This window comes from Puntigrus tetrazona, chromosome 4, assembly GCF_018831695.1.
Source record: "Puntigrus tetrazona isolate hp1 chromosome 4, ASM1883169v1, whole genome shotgun sequence".
In the NCBI taxonomy this organism is placed as follows: Eukaryota; Metazoa; Chordata; class Actinopteri; order Cypriniformes; family Cyprinidae; genus Puntigrus; species Puntigrus tetrazona.
Window position 1 is genome coordinate 27778919 of NC_056702.1, and position 18440 is coordinate 27797358.

The following is an 18440-nucleotide window of genomic DNA, read 5'->3' on the forward strand; positions in this document are numbered from 1 at the left end:
AGTTTAATTTGAAATAATTTTAAACGTTATTAAACTAATTGTTCGTGATAAAGTTGTTTAAGCATACAGTCGTATTAAAAAAAGCATTGATTTAGAGTTCCATTTTAATATTTATTATCTTTATCAGACCTCAGGTTTCTATAACAAGTAATAATGAGCAGAGTTTTATTTTATTAGTGTTTTATTTGAATTCATTTTAAATTATTTGTAGTTATCATTATTATGATTAATATTACATACAAATAACTAATTGCATGATAAATTAGAGGCATATTAAAAAAAAGCATATGGATGCAGGGTGTTATTATATATAGCTAATATATTTATTATCATGTTTTTATTTACAAGCAGGAACAGCTCTTTTTCTTTAACGTCAGTCTATATATCTGTCTTAGTTTTGGGAGATTTTATTGTTATGTATTATTATTAACAGCGTACGAAAATAACTAATTGTGCATGATAAAGTTGGAGGCAGTGACTCAGGTGTGTGTGACACCTGCTTTTGGAGTTGTTTGGAGTCCGGATCGATATAGCGCGCCTACAGTGCGCCGAACTGCATTCCCCATGAGGCTGCGCGTATTCTCGGCGCGTGAGAGAGTGGGTGAACGCTGAGGGTCGCGGCAAAAAGGTTTGTCATCTTTTCGTTTTTAACCCAATGTTTCACCCCGCAACAGGCCAAGTCGACGAGGGAACCGCGGATCCTCGCCCCACAGCCTCGGCACACTTTCAGTCAGATATGAGCGGCAGCGGGCGGCCCAGGACGACCTCGTTCGCTGAGCCTCAGGGGGCGTCCGGAGCCGCTGCAGCATCCGCCGGATCCGCCGCTGTCGTGGGGAGCAACGCAGGAAAGCCCGGGGTCTCGCAGGCCTCGGCGGACAGTTCGTCTGCTTGCGCGAATTTAAAACTATCTAGTGAGTATATAAGCAAAGTTGTTTCGGTTCCAAATGTAGACATATCGTGTGGATATAGCATGTATATACTGAACAACACACCCATGTTTTCATGATGTTGACAGTTATGTCATCTTCACGAAATTAGCATAAGCTAACCAAGGAAAATATCACAATTTTTCAGTTGAATTATAAACCAAGAAATGCTAACCAACTGTGCTGCGTAGACAGCCTTTCGTGTATAGTAATTGCAATAGCGTTACCATGGTACAGTGATGGTAAAACCATGGTACGTTTATATAACGTGCTACTGATTTCCATATGAATGTGCATTGGTATTTATTTGCAACGTAAAGTATTATAATGGTGCTACCAGAGAAAACTATATTACAATGGTCCCATATTTCAAAATAACAACTTTACCATGGTAAGATGTCAGTAAAAATGGCAGTGCCCTAGTCAGTTGTGTAGTGCAATAATGGATAATGCTGTCCAAGCAGGCAGTACACTAGGATTTAAGACACTTATATTATACTCTTATAATAACTGCTTAACGAGCATGTTTCTCCATGGTGCTGCTTTTAAAGTGATTGTTTGAATGCTTTACTCAGCAACTAACTAGGTTGTAGGGCGTTGAATAGGTGGTAACTGTCCCATGTGAAGGACACAGACAGGTCAGGCCCATATTTAGTGATACATGTGCCATGCTTCATTTAGACTTGCATTTTTTTATTTTTATTTAGTTTACGTCCAATATGCATATCATTCTAATCTTCTAGCAGTATAAAAAAGCAGTAGTTTTGCAGTGACGGCGATGCTTACGGTAAATGACCTTTTTTAATCATAATATGTGAATATATCAGAGTATCCTGTACATGCCAGATCGGTAGGAGCATGTTTATTTTAGAGAATAGCATTGCTGAATGAACGTAGTTGCTGCAAAAGCGTCATCCCTGAACAAAATATCCATTTTCACCCGGGGAACAATCCTGATTTAATCAGATCTAATGTCTCGAATGCGTTGTAGGAGACAGTGGGAAGGTGACCACAGTTGTTGCCACCCCAGGCCAGGGCCCGGATCGCCCGCAGGAGGTGTCCTACACTGATATCAAGGTGATCGGTAATGGCTCCTTTGGCGTGGTGTATCAGGCACGCCTCATTGACAGTCAGGAGTGGGTGGCCATCAAGAAGGTACTTCAGGATAAACGGTTTAAGGTATGACTTGCTCTCACACGAGCTTCTACACTTGCTCTGTTCAGTTACATGTATTTTAATATAAAAGTGATAGAGTTCGACAACAGCAAGAAACACTGGAAATCCTAAGTTAGAAAAACAAAAACAAACCAAAAATTTTTTGTAGAACTGTAACTTTAACTACTTTGTACCTTCTATCTCACAAGTATGTTCATTGTAAGTAAACTGAAATATTGACCAGCTCACAAACACAATTTTATTGCATTAACGTCATATTAACGCACTGTTGTTGTTGTTTTTTTTTTAAAGTTAAGTGCTGGCTAGCAATAGCACTTTTGCTTGTGCTGATGTAACTAGCAAAGAGACTATCACTGTAAACTGTAATCGACATAGAATAGTTCATTTTTAATAGTTAACGGAACATATTAAAAATGTTATTTGGTAGTTAAAAATCAAGTAAAACCTTTTTTTTTTTTTTTTTTTTTTTTTTTTTAAGTTTATGGCAACTCATTTAGATAAATACATTTGGAAATACTAAAATGTCTAAAACTGAAAAAATATTAAGCGGAAAAAAATTTATTTAAAAATTAAATAAAAATGAACACACCAAAATAAATGAAAACATAAAAATTTCAACCAATTCAAAATGTTAATGCATAAATAAATTATACTAACGTTACACTGATTGTGACTCACCAGTAGATGTAAAGATGAATGAAAAATCAATGTATCATGTGTAAGTGTTTTAAATTATTTATATTGGGTTATTTTCATTTAGAGTGACTGAACTAATTGGGAGCGGTCTTTGGTTAAGAGACCTTCTCGGTCTCAATATTCTGAATGGAATATCTCAGCAGCCTTTTATATTACCAATGCCGCCCTTTACATGGCTAATCGTTTTCATGACCCACAAGTGCTGTTAACTACTGAACCTAACACTGTGTCCTTGTTAAACCCAGACTGCTGTAGGGGAATTGTACTGTCGTGACTACTTGTGTGTAAATATAGTGATGTCTCTTATCCCTGAGAGCTGCTAACAGTCTTTCTTCTGTGTTTGTGAAGAACCGAGAACTTCAGATCATGAGGAAACTGGACCACTGCAATATAGTGAGGCTGCGCTACTTCTTCTATTGCAGTGGAGAGAAGGTAAACTGGGATATTTGTTCTTAAGCTCTGTTTACACTACTGTTGAAAAGTTTGGGGTCAGTATTTATTATAATTTTTTTTTTTTTAATGAATATTTTTCAACAAGAGTGCGTAATGCATTAAAATGATTTAAAGTGACAGGGAAGGTTAATGATAAATTAATTTTCTCAAATATTTTTTTATCATTTTTTTAACCATTAACTTAAATGCTGTTCTTTTCAGTTTTCAGTTCATCAAAGAATCCTGATTGCCACAATGAATGTACATGTTTTTAATATGAGTCATAATAAGAAACGGTTATTAATTGATGATTAATTAATTAATTGATAAATTAATTCTCAATTAATCACATCCAAAATAAACATTTTTGTTCACATGTGTGTATATCTTTATTATGTATATATAGTATATATATATTTTTTTATATTTTCATATATGTATATTTATCCACCACAGGAATAAATTAAAATGTTAAATTATTATATATATATATATATATATATATATATATATATATATATATATATATATATATATATATATATATATATATATATATATAATAAATTAAAATGTTAAATTATTGCTATATATATATTTTTTTCTGTCAGAAAAGTTTTGACTGTGTAGTGTATTTTTGGGAGGTTGTTGTTTGTTATAATTTACAGAGGTTTATGTGTCTTTATTCCACAGAAGGACGAGGTTTACCTCAATCTGGTGCTGGACTATGTGCCTGAGACTGTCTACAGGGTTGCCCGGCACTTCAGCAAAGCTAAAACCATTATTCCCATCTTTTATGTTAAGGTAATGTTCACTGGTGAACAAAACATACTTCAGTTCCTGACATTTTGTCAAAGCAACAAAAATGTACCATATTCTCTCTAAATGTTTTTTGTCTGATTGTGCGCAGTGCATCAGTTCATGCTATTAATGAACTGTATTTGTAATATCTAGATCAATACGCTTGTGAGTTGCTTCCACAAGCATCTTTCGGTTAGGCTAGTATTACTACAGATAGGTACAAATATAAATATAAAATTATAAAATATAAATATGTGTACAAATTAAAATTGTAGATTGAGAAGAGGGAATAGGACTATATTAGTTGAAAAAATGATTAATAAATGTAACTGTTGTTTTATTAGGTTTCTTTTGTCGTCACTGTGGGAAAGTCTCTGACACACAGCCTCTCAAGGCTTATTGCTTTAATAACTTTTAACGCCTCTGAGACAAGTCTTCTTTTTGCTGACATAACCAAAGCTATGTGGACAGGAAATAAATTAGACAATAATATTACTGCCTATGCTTTCCAATCCAGTCAAAGCATAGATGAAATAGTCCCAAGACCCACTGTGCATTATTTCCTGCTTAATATTCAATTTCACTTGAAAATGAGTCACATTGTTAGACTTTATATAAATCTATTTATATATATGTATATATATATATATATATATATATACACACACACACACACACACACACACACACACACACACACACACACACACACACATATATATATATATATATATATATATATATATATATATATATATATATATATATATATATATATATATATATATATACATATACACATATATATATACACATATATATACATATACACATATATATACATACATATACATACATATACACACGTCTTGCCAGAAAGTGTGTGGGCAGAAATGTAAAATTTTCCATTAGTATTAGTAATTTTAATTACATTTAATCAAATTCTTAATCTTTATTAACATAAAAATGGAGGCTGATTATATCTTTTTATTTGTCTTTACTATAAAAATGCTTACATGTGTTCTTGTTTTCTCTTAGGTGTATATGTATCAGCTTTTCCGCAGTTTGGCCTACATCCATTCCCAGGGTGTGTGTCACAGAGACATCAAACCACAGAACCTTCTGGTGGACCCAGAAACAGCTGTTCTCAAGCTCTGTGACTTTGGCAGGTCAGTGCTGTGTGAAGAGAGAGAGAGAGCGTGTGAGCGAGCGGGTGGATCTGATGGCTTCTCAAATGCGTCCCTCTGCCCGCCAGTGAACATTATGTTCTGTTTTAATGGGTGTTACACTATAATAGTCATTATATTTTGAGAGTGCACCTCTTTGTAGGTAGTTTTTATGTGTATTGGGGATGCATTAACTCGCCCTGCCTCCAGCCTTTAGAAGTTCTATTTGTTTTAGATTTTGTTCTTGTCCACGGTTCATTGACAAAAGCAATATGCGTTCAGATATTGATGAGGCCAGTTGGATTGTCTCTTTGACGTGATCCTTTGTCTTCCAGGCCAAACTCCGGCTGCTTTTTCAGATATATTTCGTTTTTATTATTTTTTAAATAAGAAACCACTTGAACCGTTGCATGATAGGCAGAAGTGTCGACCACTGTAATCCAGACCACATTTGTTTAATTTATTGCAGTTACAAGTATTTAATTTGTGATTATGTGTAAAGCACTTGATGGCGTTCAGGTCACTGTTTTCTTTTGAGGGAACATGAACACTGCTTTTTGTGTCTGGAAAAAAGTGGACAATTTGGCAACGCCAAGGCTTGAAAAAGAGTTATTTGTCTGAGTGGAGAGATGCACATCAGCCTGGAATAATCGCTCTGTTTGAAAGTGAAACAGCTGTATTGAATCTGAGAGCCGTTTTTCCTGCAGTTCTGTCATTCAGGCATGTTTTAGTCCATTAGTTTTTACTCGCTTTGTTTAAAAATGACAAAGAAACCACTGCATGAACAAAAACTCTCTTTTATACTGGGATGGAGGGACATTTTTATGGCATTGAGCCTGATACTCTGTTTGTTTTTTGTTGTTGTTGTAGACATTTGTTTCATAATAACTGATTAATTTTTTTTCCCCCTCATAATTCAAATCTGTCTCTCTCAGTGCGAAGCAGCTGGTGAGGGGTGAGCCCAACGTCTCTTATATCTGCTCACGATACTATCGCGCCCCTGAGCTCATCTTTGGTGCGACAGACTACACCTCCAACATCGACATCTGGTCAGCTGGATGTGTGCTGGCCGAGCTGCTGCTGGGGCAACCCATCTTCCCCGGAGACAGTGGTGTGGACCAGCTAGTGGAGATCATAAAGGTAAACCTAACCCTTTTGAGCCATACTTTTAGATTCAGTTGAGTCAAGATGATTTTAACAAAATGAATGCTTTTGTACAGCAAGGGAGCATTAAATTAATCACAAGTGACAGTAAAGGCATAATGCTGCGCAAGATTACTATATCAAATGAATGCCGTCCTTTCTAGTTGGCAATAAATCCTAAAAATGAGTGCATCACAGGTTCCACAAAAATGTGAAGCAGCTCAGCTGTTTTCAACATTGATAATATAATATGTTTCTTGTGGAGATTGATTTTAAGCTTGAAAATTCAGCTTTGCATGACAGGAATTAATAGTTAATAAACGGTTATTTAAAATTGTAATAATAGTATAATATACATTTTTCTCCTGTGTTTTGTTTTTAATAAATTCAAATACAAAAGAAAAATATCCTTGAATTTTTTTTTTTTTTTTTTTTTTAGGTACTTGGAACACCCACAAGAGAACAGATCCGTGAAATGAACCCGAACTACACAGAGTTCAAGTTCCCACAGATCAAAGCACATCCGTGGACCAAGGTAAAATCTCACACAGATATCTGACTCGCATCTACAGCCAAGGCCATGAAGTATCAGTCAGCAGTGTTACAAAACCGGCTTATAAATATTCTCTAGCAACAACTTTTGACAGTCTGTTTACTGCTCGTTCTGTCCAAGATACAGGAAGAAACATGTTAAGCTGACCAGATTCACTTGTTACAATTACCTTTTATTTATCGTTTCATTCTCTACAGGGCCCCAAAAAATAAAAATCAATTAAGGAGCAAACAGCCAACTAATAAGCTTATAGATGCCAAATGGAGTGGATTGTTACGAGGCATTGTTTACCTAAGCTTGTTTTCCACAGGTTGACATACTGAATGAGTGATTACGTAAGGCGTTTTAATACATTGTACTCTAAGATAGCTTACCTTTTGATGTTCATACATGTTCATTTCATACTAAAATGAAGAGAAGTAAACAGAAAGATTTGATGGGTTCACGCTTTGATTCAACTGAAGCTCATCGCACATTAATGAGCTCCAAAACTGTATTTATTATTTGTTATATATACATGGCCCAAAGCTTACTGTGGTTATTGGACGGGAAGTGTGCTACAAATAATACTAACAGAACACAGAATATAGACAAAAGATTAAATCTTCTCCGTTATAAATGAGAATTGGGAAAGATGTTGTTAATGTCCACAGTTGAAGCACATATTTACGAAAGTAAATGATGTGAGGGGCCATTAAACACTTAGAAGGATTGTGTCCAAACAATATAATATATTCACTTTAAGACCCTGCTTCCACAAACCCCAAACACAGAGACCTTCACAAAGCCAACATCTGTGATGGAGCTGCAAAAACTTTAATCACAGACACTAGTGTTAAATATGAAAAATATGGTGCCATGATCACACAACAAAGACAGCTTTGGAGAGCCGATATGAACTTGAACATGTGCCCTGGCTGGTCAAACCACTAGAGCAGTGGTTCCCAACCGGTGTGCCGCGGCACTAAGGGGTGCCGTGAGATCTTTTGAGGGTGCCGCCAAAATTTCAACAAAATTTTTTTATTAAGGCAGAATCAGTGTAAACAGTATTCTCATATCATCTAGGACTAGGTATAAGGTGTTGTTGCATGCAAACTCTCGAAATGAAACAAATAAATAAATAATAATAAAAAAGCTACGGAGATTTTAAATATCTATTTCCTTATAAGGGTGCCGGGAACTTTTGAAAGGCTTTCCAAGGGTGCCTCAAACAAGAAAAGGTTGGGAACCACTGCACTAGAGTGTTATCAAACCACCGTGGACAGTTTTGAGGAGAAGAGTAAGAAGCTGATACCCTCCTTCAACATCTCTGAATTGAGGGATGGTTTGATAGACAGCATTCAACTGGAGAATATTCAAAAGTTAAATGAATCTATTCCAAGAAGGTCAGAAGTTGTATTAAACACCTTGAAGGGTTATTGCACCCCAAAATTAAAAGTCTGTCCTTAATTACTCGCCCTCATGTCATTCCAAAACTTTTAGACCTTCATTCGTCTTGGAACACAAATGAAGATATTTTGGATGAAATGAGAGTTATCTGATCCTCTGTAGGCAGCAATTGAACTGAAATGTTCCCAGCTCCGAAAACGTAGTAAATACATGGATAAAACAGTCCATGTGACGTCAGTGGGAAGCACGCGCATAAACGTAATCAGAGTTGTTTATGCTTAGGAGAAAGAGTGCATATATGCTGTTATACTCTCTGAAATGATAGAATTTGTAACTCGGGAGAAGAATGGTTGAGTAAATTGTTTTTTTTTTGTATTCTTTGCACAAAAAAACTTATTCTCATAATGCTGCAAAAGTGAAGTCGTTACTGTATGTATTGAACAAGTTTCTGGACCTGGATCGTTTCGTTTGTGTTGCTGTCTATGGAGGTTCAGATAGCTCTTTGATTTTTCAGAATTTTCTTTTCACTACGAGTGTTCACGTTATTTTGCCCAGCTCTTACATATGTATTTTCAGTGAGAATCTAATTTCAAGTCAGCTGTCTGTTAACTCTAGTGTTGTTTCTCCGCAGGTGTTTAAACCCAGAACTCCACCTGAGGCAATAGCCCTGTGCTCTCGGCTGTTAGAGTACACACCAGTGACACGACTGTCTCCGCTCCAGGCCTGCGCTCATGCCTTCTTTGACGAGCTGCGCCAACCTGGCACCCGTCTGCCCAGCGGCCGAGAGCTGCCTCCGCTCTTCAACTTCACCACCACAGGTGAGTCACAGGAGCCTCTCATGCATATCCTTTGCAACAAACTTCTCACTGATGGCATACAGGTGTCATCTTAGTAAACAGATTTCTGTGGGATTAGTGTAAGTTTTAGCCTGATCTTATTCAGACTCAGAACAAGGATTCAGATCAGTATTTAATCCGTCTTCATTGTAAATCCAGCTGTGAGAATCATTAAATGAAGACATGAGAAATCCTGCCCAGTGCACCAGACCTTTTATTAAAACTAGCCTGTTCAGAGTCTCACATAAGACATAACCCACCCCAGACAGTATAGACAGCAGTCCTTAGAGATTAACCGGTTATTAATTTACTTTTCTTACCATTCAAAAGTTTGGGGTCTGAATGCAATGAATGAATTTTATTTATCTATTCCTTAAAACAAACTGTATCACTGTTTCTTCAAAAATATTAAGCAGCACAACTGTTTTCAATATTGACAAAACTAATATTAAATGTTTCTCGAGCAGAAAATAGGCATATTACAATCATTTCTACAAGGTCATGTGACACTGGATTAATGCTGAAAATTCAGTTTGTTTAAAATAAAAAATGATCTAAATTAAAAAAAAAAAATTATAATATTTCACAATATTACCGTTTTACAGATGTGTAAAAAACGAACAACAAAAAAGTGTTGCGCATAAAAAACACACACATATATATATATATATATATATATATATATATATATATATATATATATATATATATATATATATATTTCTGACCCCAAACTTTTAAAGGTAAAAAGATAATCATTATTTACTCCCCATCACGATGCTCTTCAATGCAGCACACAATATTTATCACTGAATAGAGATTTCAAATTTCAAATATGGAATAATATCAGAAGACTTCAGAGGGAGTCCTTAATAATAATTTTATGATACTTTTACATTCTTTTTAAAGCTTCAAAGCTTAATTCCCCATGGAAATTAATTGCACAGCCAGTACAAATCTCTTTTTGTGATCTGTAGAAATAAAATAATACAAATTTGGAAAATGTGAATGCACGTAAATTATGACCGAACTTTCATTTATGGATGAACCGTTCCTTTAATTCTAAGGGTTAGAGAGAGGGCGGCGAATGGTCATGTAAAACTAAATTACAGCTACGTTTGATGCAAGAAACCTTGACTAATATAATTGGACTTCAGGGAAGAAAATTAAACACTGCAGAAGCGATTGAGAGGAAACTAGCAGCGCTTTGCTCAGCCCCTCCAAAATACTCGGTTGCTTTTCTTCTTTTAGGGGTGATATTTTTTTCCCCTTTGGTATTGCTTAGTGATGCAGTCCTTGCACATTTTATTTAATGTTATTTTTACTATTCAACCCCGAGATAGTTCGTGTGAAACGTCCCTCAAAGAGCATTTTATATTTTTCTCCATTGTTTGTTCCACCTAGAGGTCTGTCAATGGAGTGTGTTTCTCTTTATTTCAGAGCTGATGATTCAGCCGCAGCTCAATTCCACTCTCATTCCACCTCATGCCCGCGCACAGACCGTAGCTTCCTCCAACGGTAATGCTCTTATCCTTCTCACTGATGCTCTGGGAGTGGCTGGGGTTAAAACAACATCAAATCAAATCTCGCCTTATTAGCTTAATGTTAATAAACCCTTCCTGTTCTTTATAGTGGACAATCAATCTGTGCGTTGATTCTAATGAGAGAAGTGCTTCAGAAATTACTTTTTCTGTTGTAGTAACATCCTACTTACACTTACCAAGGCTGCATTAATATAACTCAAAATACATTAAAAAGTGTGATATGTGAATCTATTTTTAAACTTTTTCAAAATAAAACTTTTTGATTTTGAATTTTAGAATGTAATTTATTTCGGCAATGTAAAGCTGAATTATCAGCGGCATTACTTCAGTCTTCAGTGTCACATGATTTTTCAGAAATCATTCTGATATGCTGAATTGCTCAAGAAATGTTTTGTTATAAATGTGTGGTGCTTAATATTTTTGTGAAACAGTGCTAATTATTTTTTTTTTATTCTTGGTAGAATAAGTGCAAAATATGAGTTATGTTATGAGTTATGTTTTGTTATATATATATATATATATATATATATATATATATATATATATATATATGTGTATATATATATATGAGTTTATTTGCAAAATAATGAGTTTATTTGCAAAAACAGATGACTTTTTACATTTACATCAATAATGTATTCATTATGTTTTCATGTTATTTTTAACCTAATCAAAATAAACCACTGCTGTTTGATTGAGAATGCACAACGAGATCAACTTGATCTTTGAAAATCGTTCAGCGGAGTTATACGTGTTTTTTTTTTTTTTTTTTTTTTTTTGCAAATGAATTCTTCAAATATAATATTCCTATAAATCTTATTTATTACCTTACTGACATTTGATTTGAGCACTAGTGTGTGTAATACGTGATAACACTGACAAATATCATTTAAAATGTCCTTTTTTTTGTCTGCTTTGTCTCCTTTACTTTCTGCCAGATGGCTCTGAAGGTTCTGTACAGCCCGGATCTACTCTGACCAACAGCACCTGAGGCTGTCTCTCAAAAAAAATCAAGCTCACGCACCACAGCATCTGAGCCACCACAGCACACATCTCTCCCTCTGACAAACACACACACACACAGTCTTACACACTCTTTACCTCATACACGGCTTCTCCTCCCTATAGCTCTAATTCACACATTTACTGTCTGATTCAGGTGTCACGCATTGCAGAATTACCAGTTACTGCACGGTGGTCTGGGAAACCTGATGATTGCTGACTGTTGAACAAACCTGCAGTCTACAGACACACTAGATACACACACACACACACACACACACACACACACTCTGTCCCACTGCCATGCACATGCAACAAACAACAACATGAAGTTATACTGCTAATATTTGCTTCAGATAATAGAGGTAGTCAATCTCGAGAGCGCTCCGAAAGGCTGTAGTAAAACTCAACCGCATCCATAACGATGTTTTGGAGGTCAAACGTGATTGGTTCAGTGGCTAGGGGCGGGTCCTCTGTCTTAATTTGTATCTTAATTTATTTAAATCAAAGTTATCGGTGGATGATTTCCCTTGATTTGTTTAGAAGTAACGCTCTCGACCCTCTTAACATCCCTATCCGGTGTAAAATACATTTCGCAGGGAACAAGCGGTCACGGTAAATGATGTAACTTGTTGTAAATGTCAAGGAAAAGAGTCGAGACTAAATGTGGTGGTTTTATACAGTTATTTTATTGTATTTAAAAAAAAAATGAGAACGATATCTTGCTTTTACCTTCTAGCAAATATATTTATTATTTTAAAATGGTGAATCGAATGGAGAAAGTGCGCAGCAAAGAAAAGGTTTAACTCTGGCGTTGACCATAAAGAAGAGAAAGAAAGAGGTATGCAAGACAATAGCCTATTAAATATTGTTGTACTGAACTGAAGTGACTTTATATTCCTGGGCATTTAATTATCATGAACTGTTAATGATGCTCTGGGTCTAGGCTTAATTTATGCTTCTGAGATTACAGTCTTCATCCGTTCCGTTGAAAGTCATTTTTAGACCAAACCATGCTTCATAATTCAGTACGTTCCCTTCTGTTTTAGCGTTTCATTTTATGTCGTTTGTACGGTAAATGAAGCTAAGGACTTTGTGGTAGAACAGTTCTAGAATATGTTTGTGAATCCGCACGCGAGTTGAAATTGGTAACGTCAAATGGTCTGTCGACCGCATCGATCCACAAACTGTCCAAAATGACCGTTACCTTTTATTTTCTTGAGAACATATCTGTTAGTCTCTCAATAAACCCTGTTCTGAAGCCCTCGAGGGCCCTTCTTCCAGCTTTCTGTGACAATTAGTCTTTTTCATTAGTCTTTTTGTCGTTCAGTGGGTGTGGTTTGACCAGGTTTGCTCCACCCACCTGTTTGTAAATACACTTCAGTTTTTAAGCCCTGTGCAAGATGTAAATACAGACACTGTACCACTTTTGTGTTTTCATCAATGTCTTTCTCTCCCTTCATCTCTCTTGGGCCGTCTTCTCTTAGCTCTGAAGAGCTTGACGTCCGTTTCGTTTGTCATTTACAGTATTTATTGTTTTGCACTGTAATGTTGGGGCTGAAAGTTTAACTTTTTTTTTGTGCGTGTGTGAAATAGTAACCCATGTCGGTGTACTGTATGTCAGTTCATAAGCTCAGCCCTTGATTTGTGAGGAAAAAGGGATGATTTTTTTTTTTTTTTTTTAACTTGAAATGTGTGTCCAACAGGGTCATGCTTTGTTCTTTGCTTTGGCAATTTGAGCACATTTTTGCAAAGGTGCACTGGAAGCCATGCTCTTACGGTCTGTTTTGCATGAAAAGGATGGTCTCTGAAGTGAATCGGCTGCTTTTTGGAGGTTTTGCCAATCTGGCTTGACGCCTCAAAGACAGTGGAATGTTTTTATTCTTTAATCTGACATCTGTGAATCGAGCCCACAGCATCATGTATGTATTAGAAAAATGTGAATTTATATATATTTAAACGTGTCTGTGGCTTTGAAGTTTATTTTCCTCTTCTTGAAGGCTTGTTTAATGAATTGAGACCAGCCTGGAAGTCTCTTCCCCTTCATTGCTCTTATAATCCTGCCCTCCCCCTGTCTCTGCCTTAAGCCTGCCATAAAAACGTTAGTCTGTTATTACCTTTTTTTTTTTTTTTTTTTTTTTTTTTTTTTTTTTTTTTTTTGGTTAATTGTTGGAACTTTCTGCCTCAACGTTCTGGCCCAGGGGAATCGTGTCCTGAGACAAAGAGAGAGACGAATGGAGAGAGCTTGTCAGAATAAATTGAACTCATTTAATAAAATGACGAGAAAGTGCTGGTGTGTATGTGCTTGAAAGTGAATTTTAGCATGCATTACCTGTTAACATGAGCTCAATTTACCATCAATTTGAATACGTTACGGTGCAGCCAAAAGTGAAACCACACTGAAAATTTGTGATGGAAAAATCTTTTAAAATAAGTTTGTAAGTTTTGGTCTTTTTACTCTATTTAATTATAGAATTTAATAGAATTTGCATAGTTGCAAGTAGCATTTTGTAATAAAAACATTTTTATTAAAATAGAAAATAGAATAACTAGGAAAAACATGCTTTTTTACTAGCGGACTTCAACCAATACATTGCATTGCATTAATTGAAATAATATATTTACTAACGGTAACAAGTATAATTAAATCCAAAACAGAAATGTTTAGTAAGTTTTCAACCCTGCTGAATGTATATATATATATATATATATATATATATATATATATATATATATATATATATATATATATATATATATATATATATATATATATATATATATATATTATGTATATGTCTGAAATATGCATTTAGTGCAATAGTTTTAATTTATTATTAATTTTGAAAGTTTTTTTTTGCCGTTTAGCAGATGCTTTCTTGCTCAAAACATCCTTTAATTCAGGACAGGCGGCCTTGAAGTGGGCTGGAGTGAGGGACGCTCTCGAGGAAATTAACAAAACAGTGAGTACAGTATTATCGCAGTATTATTTTATGTCAGATTTTCCATTTGTGGTTTCTTCCAATTTGTGTATTGTCATAATATTCATGTTAGAAAGGCAGTTTCTAAGTAACTAGAGAGCTCTGTGCTCCTAAACCTGTTATCATTTATTTACTGTCGTGTCCAGCCAAACCTGTATGATCTTCTTTTTTGAGGAACACAAGGGTCTTTCCAAGACAATACAAGCAAACCAGCACATTTAAACCTAAAAATAAGTATTACATAGAGTTGTGTCCTATATTTGATATTTTAAAGTCATCCCAAAGCTTTCTGTGAGGAACAGAAATATAATCTGCCTAATATATTTATAATATATCATATGGCTTCAGTGTAAGCTAGTCGTCTCTATGATTGTTTTTTCCATCAATTTTTTGTAGCTTGAAAGTCATACAGATTTGAATCAGAGTAAATATGTTTTTTGCTGTCGTTAAATCATTGCCACCAAAAGCAATATATCGTTTAGTCATTCAGAAAAGTACAACTTTGACGAAACAAGGCCATCTGCCGTTTCTAACACAAAGACTTTACAAATAGCTGTTTTGGATGTTGTTTCACCTTCAAGCCTAAAACATTTTCGAACCACGTCCATGTAAATGAGCAATAAAAACAAGCACCAGAGGGCATCATCGCACAAAGATACGCAGTGGCGGCCAATAAACATGCTTCCATTCGATTCTATCCATGGAAATGGTTTTTGAGGAACTTGTGGAGCCCATCAAATCTTGGCCTCGTGGCATGCATTAGCGCGAGACGCTGATTGTGTTAATAATTTCAGCCACCTCTGGCCTTTCCAGATTATCGCCGTCTGATGTGAGCGAGCTTTAAGAGACGGTTGCCAGGAAACAACCTGCACATTAATTGCCAACATTTCCGATAATTCAGTATAATCTGTTCAGAAAGATCGACTGGCTGGAGCCCGTCTTAAGTGGCGTCGGTGGAAATGCATTGTAAGCCGGGGGAAAGTTTCACCTTCCTGGCGTTAACGGCCCATTTTCACGTTCGAAATGGGTGTTTCTGTCCGCGTCCATGGGTCAGCGCTCGTCTGACGGGTCATGATGCGCTTTGAGATGAGCCATCAGGTAGCTGATGCTCTCCTCCGCTGTTTAACGCCGTGTGTTGTGAGGAAACATGTTGACGTCCAGGGGCTTGTACGTATCCTCTGCTGTTCTTGAAAAAAGGATGCGTGCCAATGCTGTTAAATTATATTAAATGCTGAGTTTGAGTATCCTCCAACCAACGGTGACCCTCCTACCAGGATTTTTTTTTTTCTTGACCATAGATGGCACAATCTCAACACTTTTGTTGAACGGCTGTGCTATTTTTAGATTTAGTCTAGCAAAACGGTTGCAAGGTAATTGATCCAATCTCGTGTCTCTGTAGTAAGATGTCTATGGCTTTTGTTATTATATAAATTATAATAAATTGTATTTTGTTTGTCTAGTCATTTATTTTTGAAGTAGAAGGACAAAATTCTCTTGAGGTAAGGCTGGCGTACCAGAATGAAATGCTGTAAATATAATACCTACTACAATGAATTGGGTTATTATTTAGTATTTCTGTGAGCTTTTTACCTATAAGCCAATTGAGAGAAAATTTGCATCCATAGGGTTGCTGCTATGCATATTATTATGCATATCTTTAATTAAATTAAACGAAAACGGGCAAATATGCATTTCTATACATAAGTCATACCTTTCAGATGAATCTCTTTTCACAAGGATTCTACTTTATGTAATTATTCACTTATGTTATCTAAATATATATGTATATAATAAATATATATTAGCTTTTTTCAAATTTTACTAATGGAAGTGAGCACATATTTTAATACAAATTCCTTTACATTTTTATGCATTTGCTTTTGTTTAGAGCAATGAAATAATTATTTAATAATATTTTTTTTCCCAGTATATTGCATGGTAATATGTGCATACCTGCAGTGCTAATAATGGGATTAAATTTATTATATAGTATTTTAAAGTGGGCTTACAACCCTTTGTTTATATAGGAAGTGTTTTTTTGAAAATCACTTTGAAATAGAAAGCAATGTTTTTTGTGTGCGTTTGTGGCAAAAAAAAAAAAAAAAAGCATTCCTAGATCATATATTTTGCTTTAAGGGGAGCCTTTAGCCGCGGTTCATCTTACATACAGTGTATTTAAATGAGACTATTTATAAAGCTTAGAAACGTGTTTCCTTTTGGCACTGAATCTCAGTTCAAGGCCTTTTCCTCCTACTTCAAATATTCTGAGCTGTACAAAAGAAAAACAGTCAGGTGCGTAGAAAAAAAATAGCTCTGATGGAGTTAAACGCTTGCAAGGTTTTGAACGCCTCATCCCTTGTTCGGCACGCGTGAAGAAATTCTGAAGGAAGTCTGAAATTGCGCGACGGCGGTTTAGCAGTAAAATTCAACTTAGTTAAACCTGCCCAAGGTGCGCGAGGAGTCATTTGGCGAAAGTAGAGGTGGAAAGTGTTTTGCGGGAGCGTTCGTTCGTAATGAAGCGGATCCTTTGTATTTGTTATTCCAAGAAGTAAGAAAATGCCGTCTGGGAGTGAGTCATTAATTAACTTTCAGCAGCCTAATGAAAGACCTCGAAGGAAAGAAACACACTAATGAGATTAACAACGGTGTAAATAAATTAACTTCAGCACAGGCCTATCAGTCACCAGTGCTGCTGACACCAATTGCTTTTGTTTAGCGAAATCACTTCACGTCAGTCCGGCCTGTTATCGTTGGCCGTTTCTGCGTTGTAAAATACGAACGTAAGCGCTCGCTTGAGGTTCATGAATGCACGGAGTGAATAGACGTTAAAATGTCATATTTGTCATCACTGCGGCTCTTTTGCTAAATTAATTTTACGGTTACAAAGCTGTCAATATATAGACAAAAGGAAAAGCGAGACTTCATTTAAGTAACAAAAACACAGAAGGTTTGTGCGGACGGTTGAAATGCAGGGAAGGCTATAAAGCAGAGTAATGGACTGAAATGGCATCTTTAAATTGTTTCCCTCGTCAGCAGCGACGGTAATTTCAGCTTTATTACCATACCTTTCGCTCTTTAAATTATATTATGGAAATGGCAAGAGAGAAAAAGTCAAATAAACGGAGTTTGTAACATTTTACAAATCCCTTAAAAGAAACCAGGTGTTCAGACGAGCTCATCGATTGAGGTTCAGTTACGCTTTTTTTTTTTTTTTTTTTTTTATTAGATTGAAGAAAGATTTCTAGTCGACTTCGAATTACATTTTGGAAACAATTAATCGTTTCCAAAATAAAAGTTCTTGTTTACACACATAAAGTGTACACTGTATTATGTACATATAATTATAAACACATGCATGTAAAAAAATATGTTTAATATAAATGTATAATGTATAATATAAGAATATAAATATATAAATTAGACTTCTTTGGATAAATATGTTGCATGGTGGTGAGATGTACGGTGTTAGAAGTAGTCTCTCTCAAGTTAAAAAAGTTAAAGGTGCTTGCATAGCATAACATTTTTAAATGATCCTTTACGTCCTTTTTAGGTTTTAACTGGCTTGAAGCGTGCAAACATACAAAATCGGAGTACTTTATCTAATCTACTCTTAATCTATCGTAACCGCTGCATTTGTATTTGAGAAGGCTGCTGTATTATTCATTGATTAATTCTTTTTTTTTTAGCTTTTGAATGTTAACCGTCATCAGTTTGGCCTTATTAGAGTAGATGGTGTGGATGGTATTGGCTCTTCCTAATAAAAACGTCTACTTGTATGTTTTTTTGGGTTTTTTT

The 18440-nt window shown here is 35.5% G+C and overlaps 1 protein-coding gene across 2 annotated transcripts; it reads left to right on the top strand.

Moving 5' to 3' along the window:
- Positions 1-531: 531 nt before the first annotated feature.
- On the top strand, positions 532-13954 carry gsk3aa (glycogen synthase kinase 3 alpha a). 2 transcript variants are annotated; one of them, XM_043237690.1, is made up of 10 exons: positions 532-911; positions 1918-2105; positions 3147-3230; positions 3924-4034; positions 5070-5200; positions 6133-6337; positions 6780-6875; positions 8914-9100; positions 10559-10636; positions 11601-13954. In XM_043237690.1, the coding sequence occupies exons 1-10, from the start codon at positions 656-658 to the stop codon at positions 11651-11653; spliced, it is 1389 nt and encodes a 462-aa protein (XP_043093625.1). In that variant the 5' UTR covers positions 532-655; the 3' UTR covers positions 11654-13954. The 2 variants fall into 2 exon arrangements, with proteins under 2 accessions (XP_043093625.1, XP_043093626.1); XM_043237691.1 differs by lacking the exon at positions 10559-10636.
- The last annotated feature ends 4486 nt before the right edge of the window (positions 13955-18440 follow it).

Excerpts from the sequence above, each read along its gene's own strand:
- gsk3aa (XM_043237690.1), top strand. The coding sequence starts at position 656 with ATGTTTCACCCCGCAACAGGCCAAGTCGACGAGGGAACCGCGGATCCT. Across the intron at positions 5,201-6,132 it reads AAGCTCTGTGACTTTGGCAG|TGCGAAGCAGCTGGTGAGGG; the intron begins GTCAGTGCTGTG and ends TGTCTCTCTCAG. Across the intron at positions 6,338-6,779 it reads AGCTAGTGGAGATCATAAAG|GTACTTGGAACACCCACAAG; the intron begins GTAAACCTAACC and ends TTTTTTTTTTAG.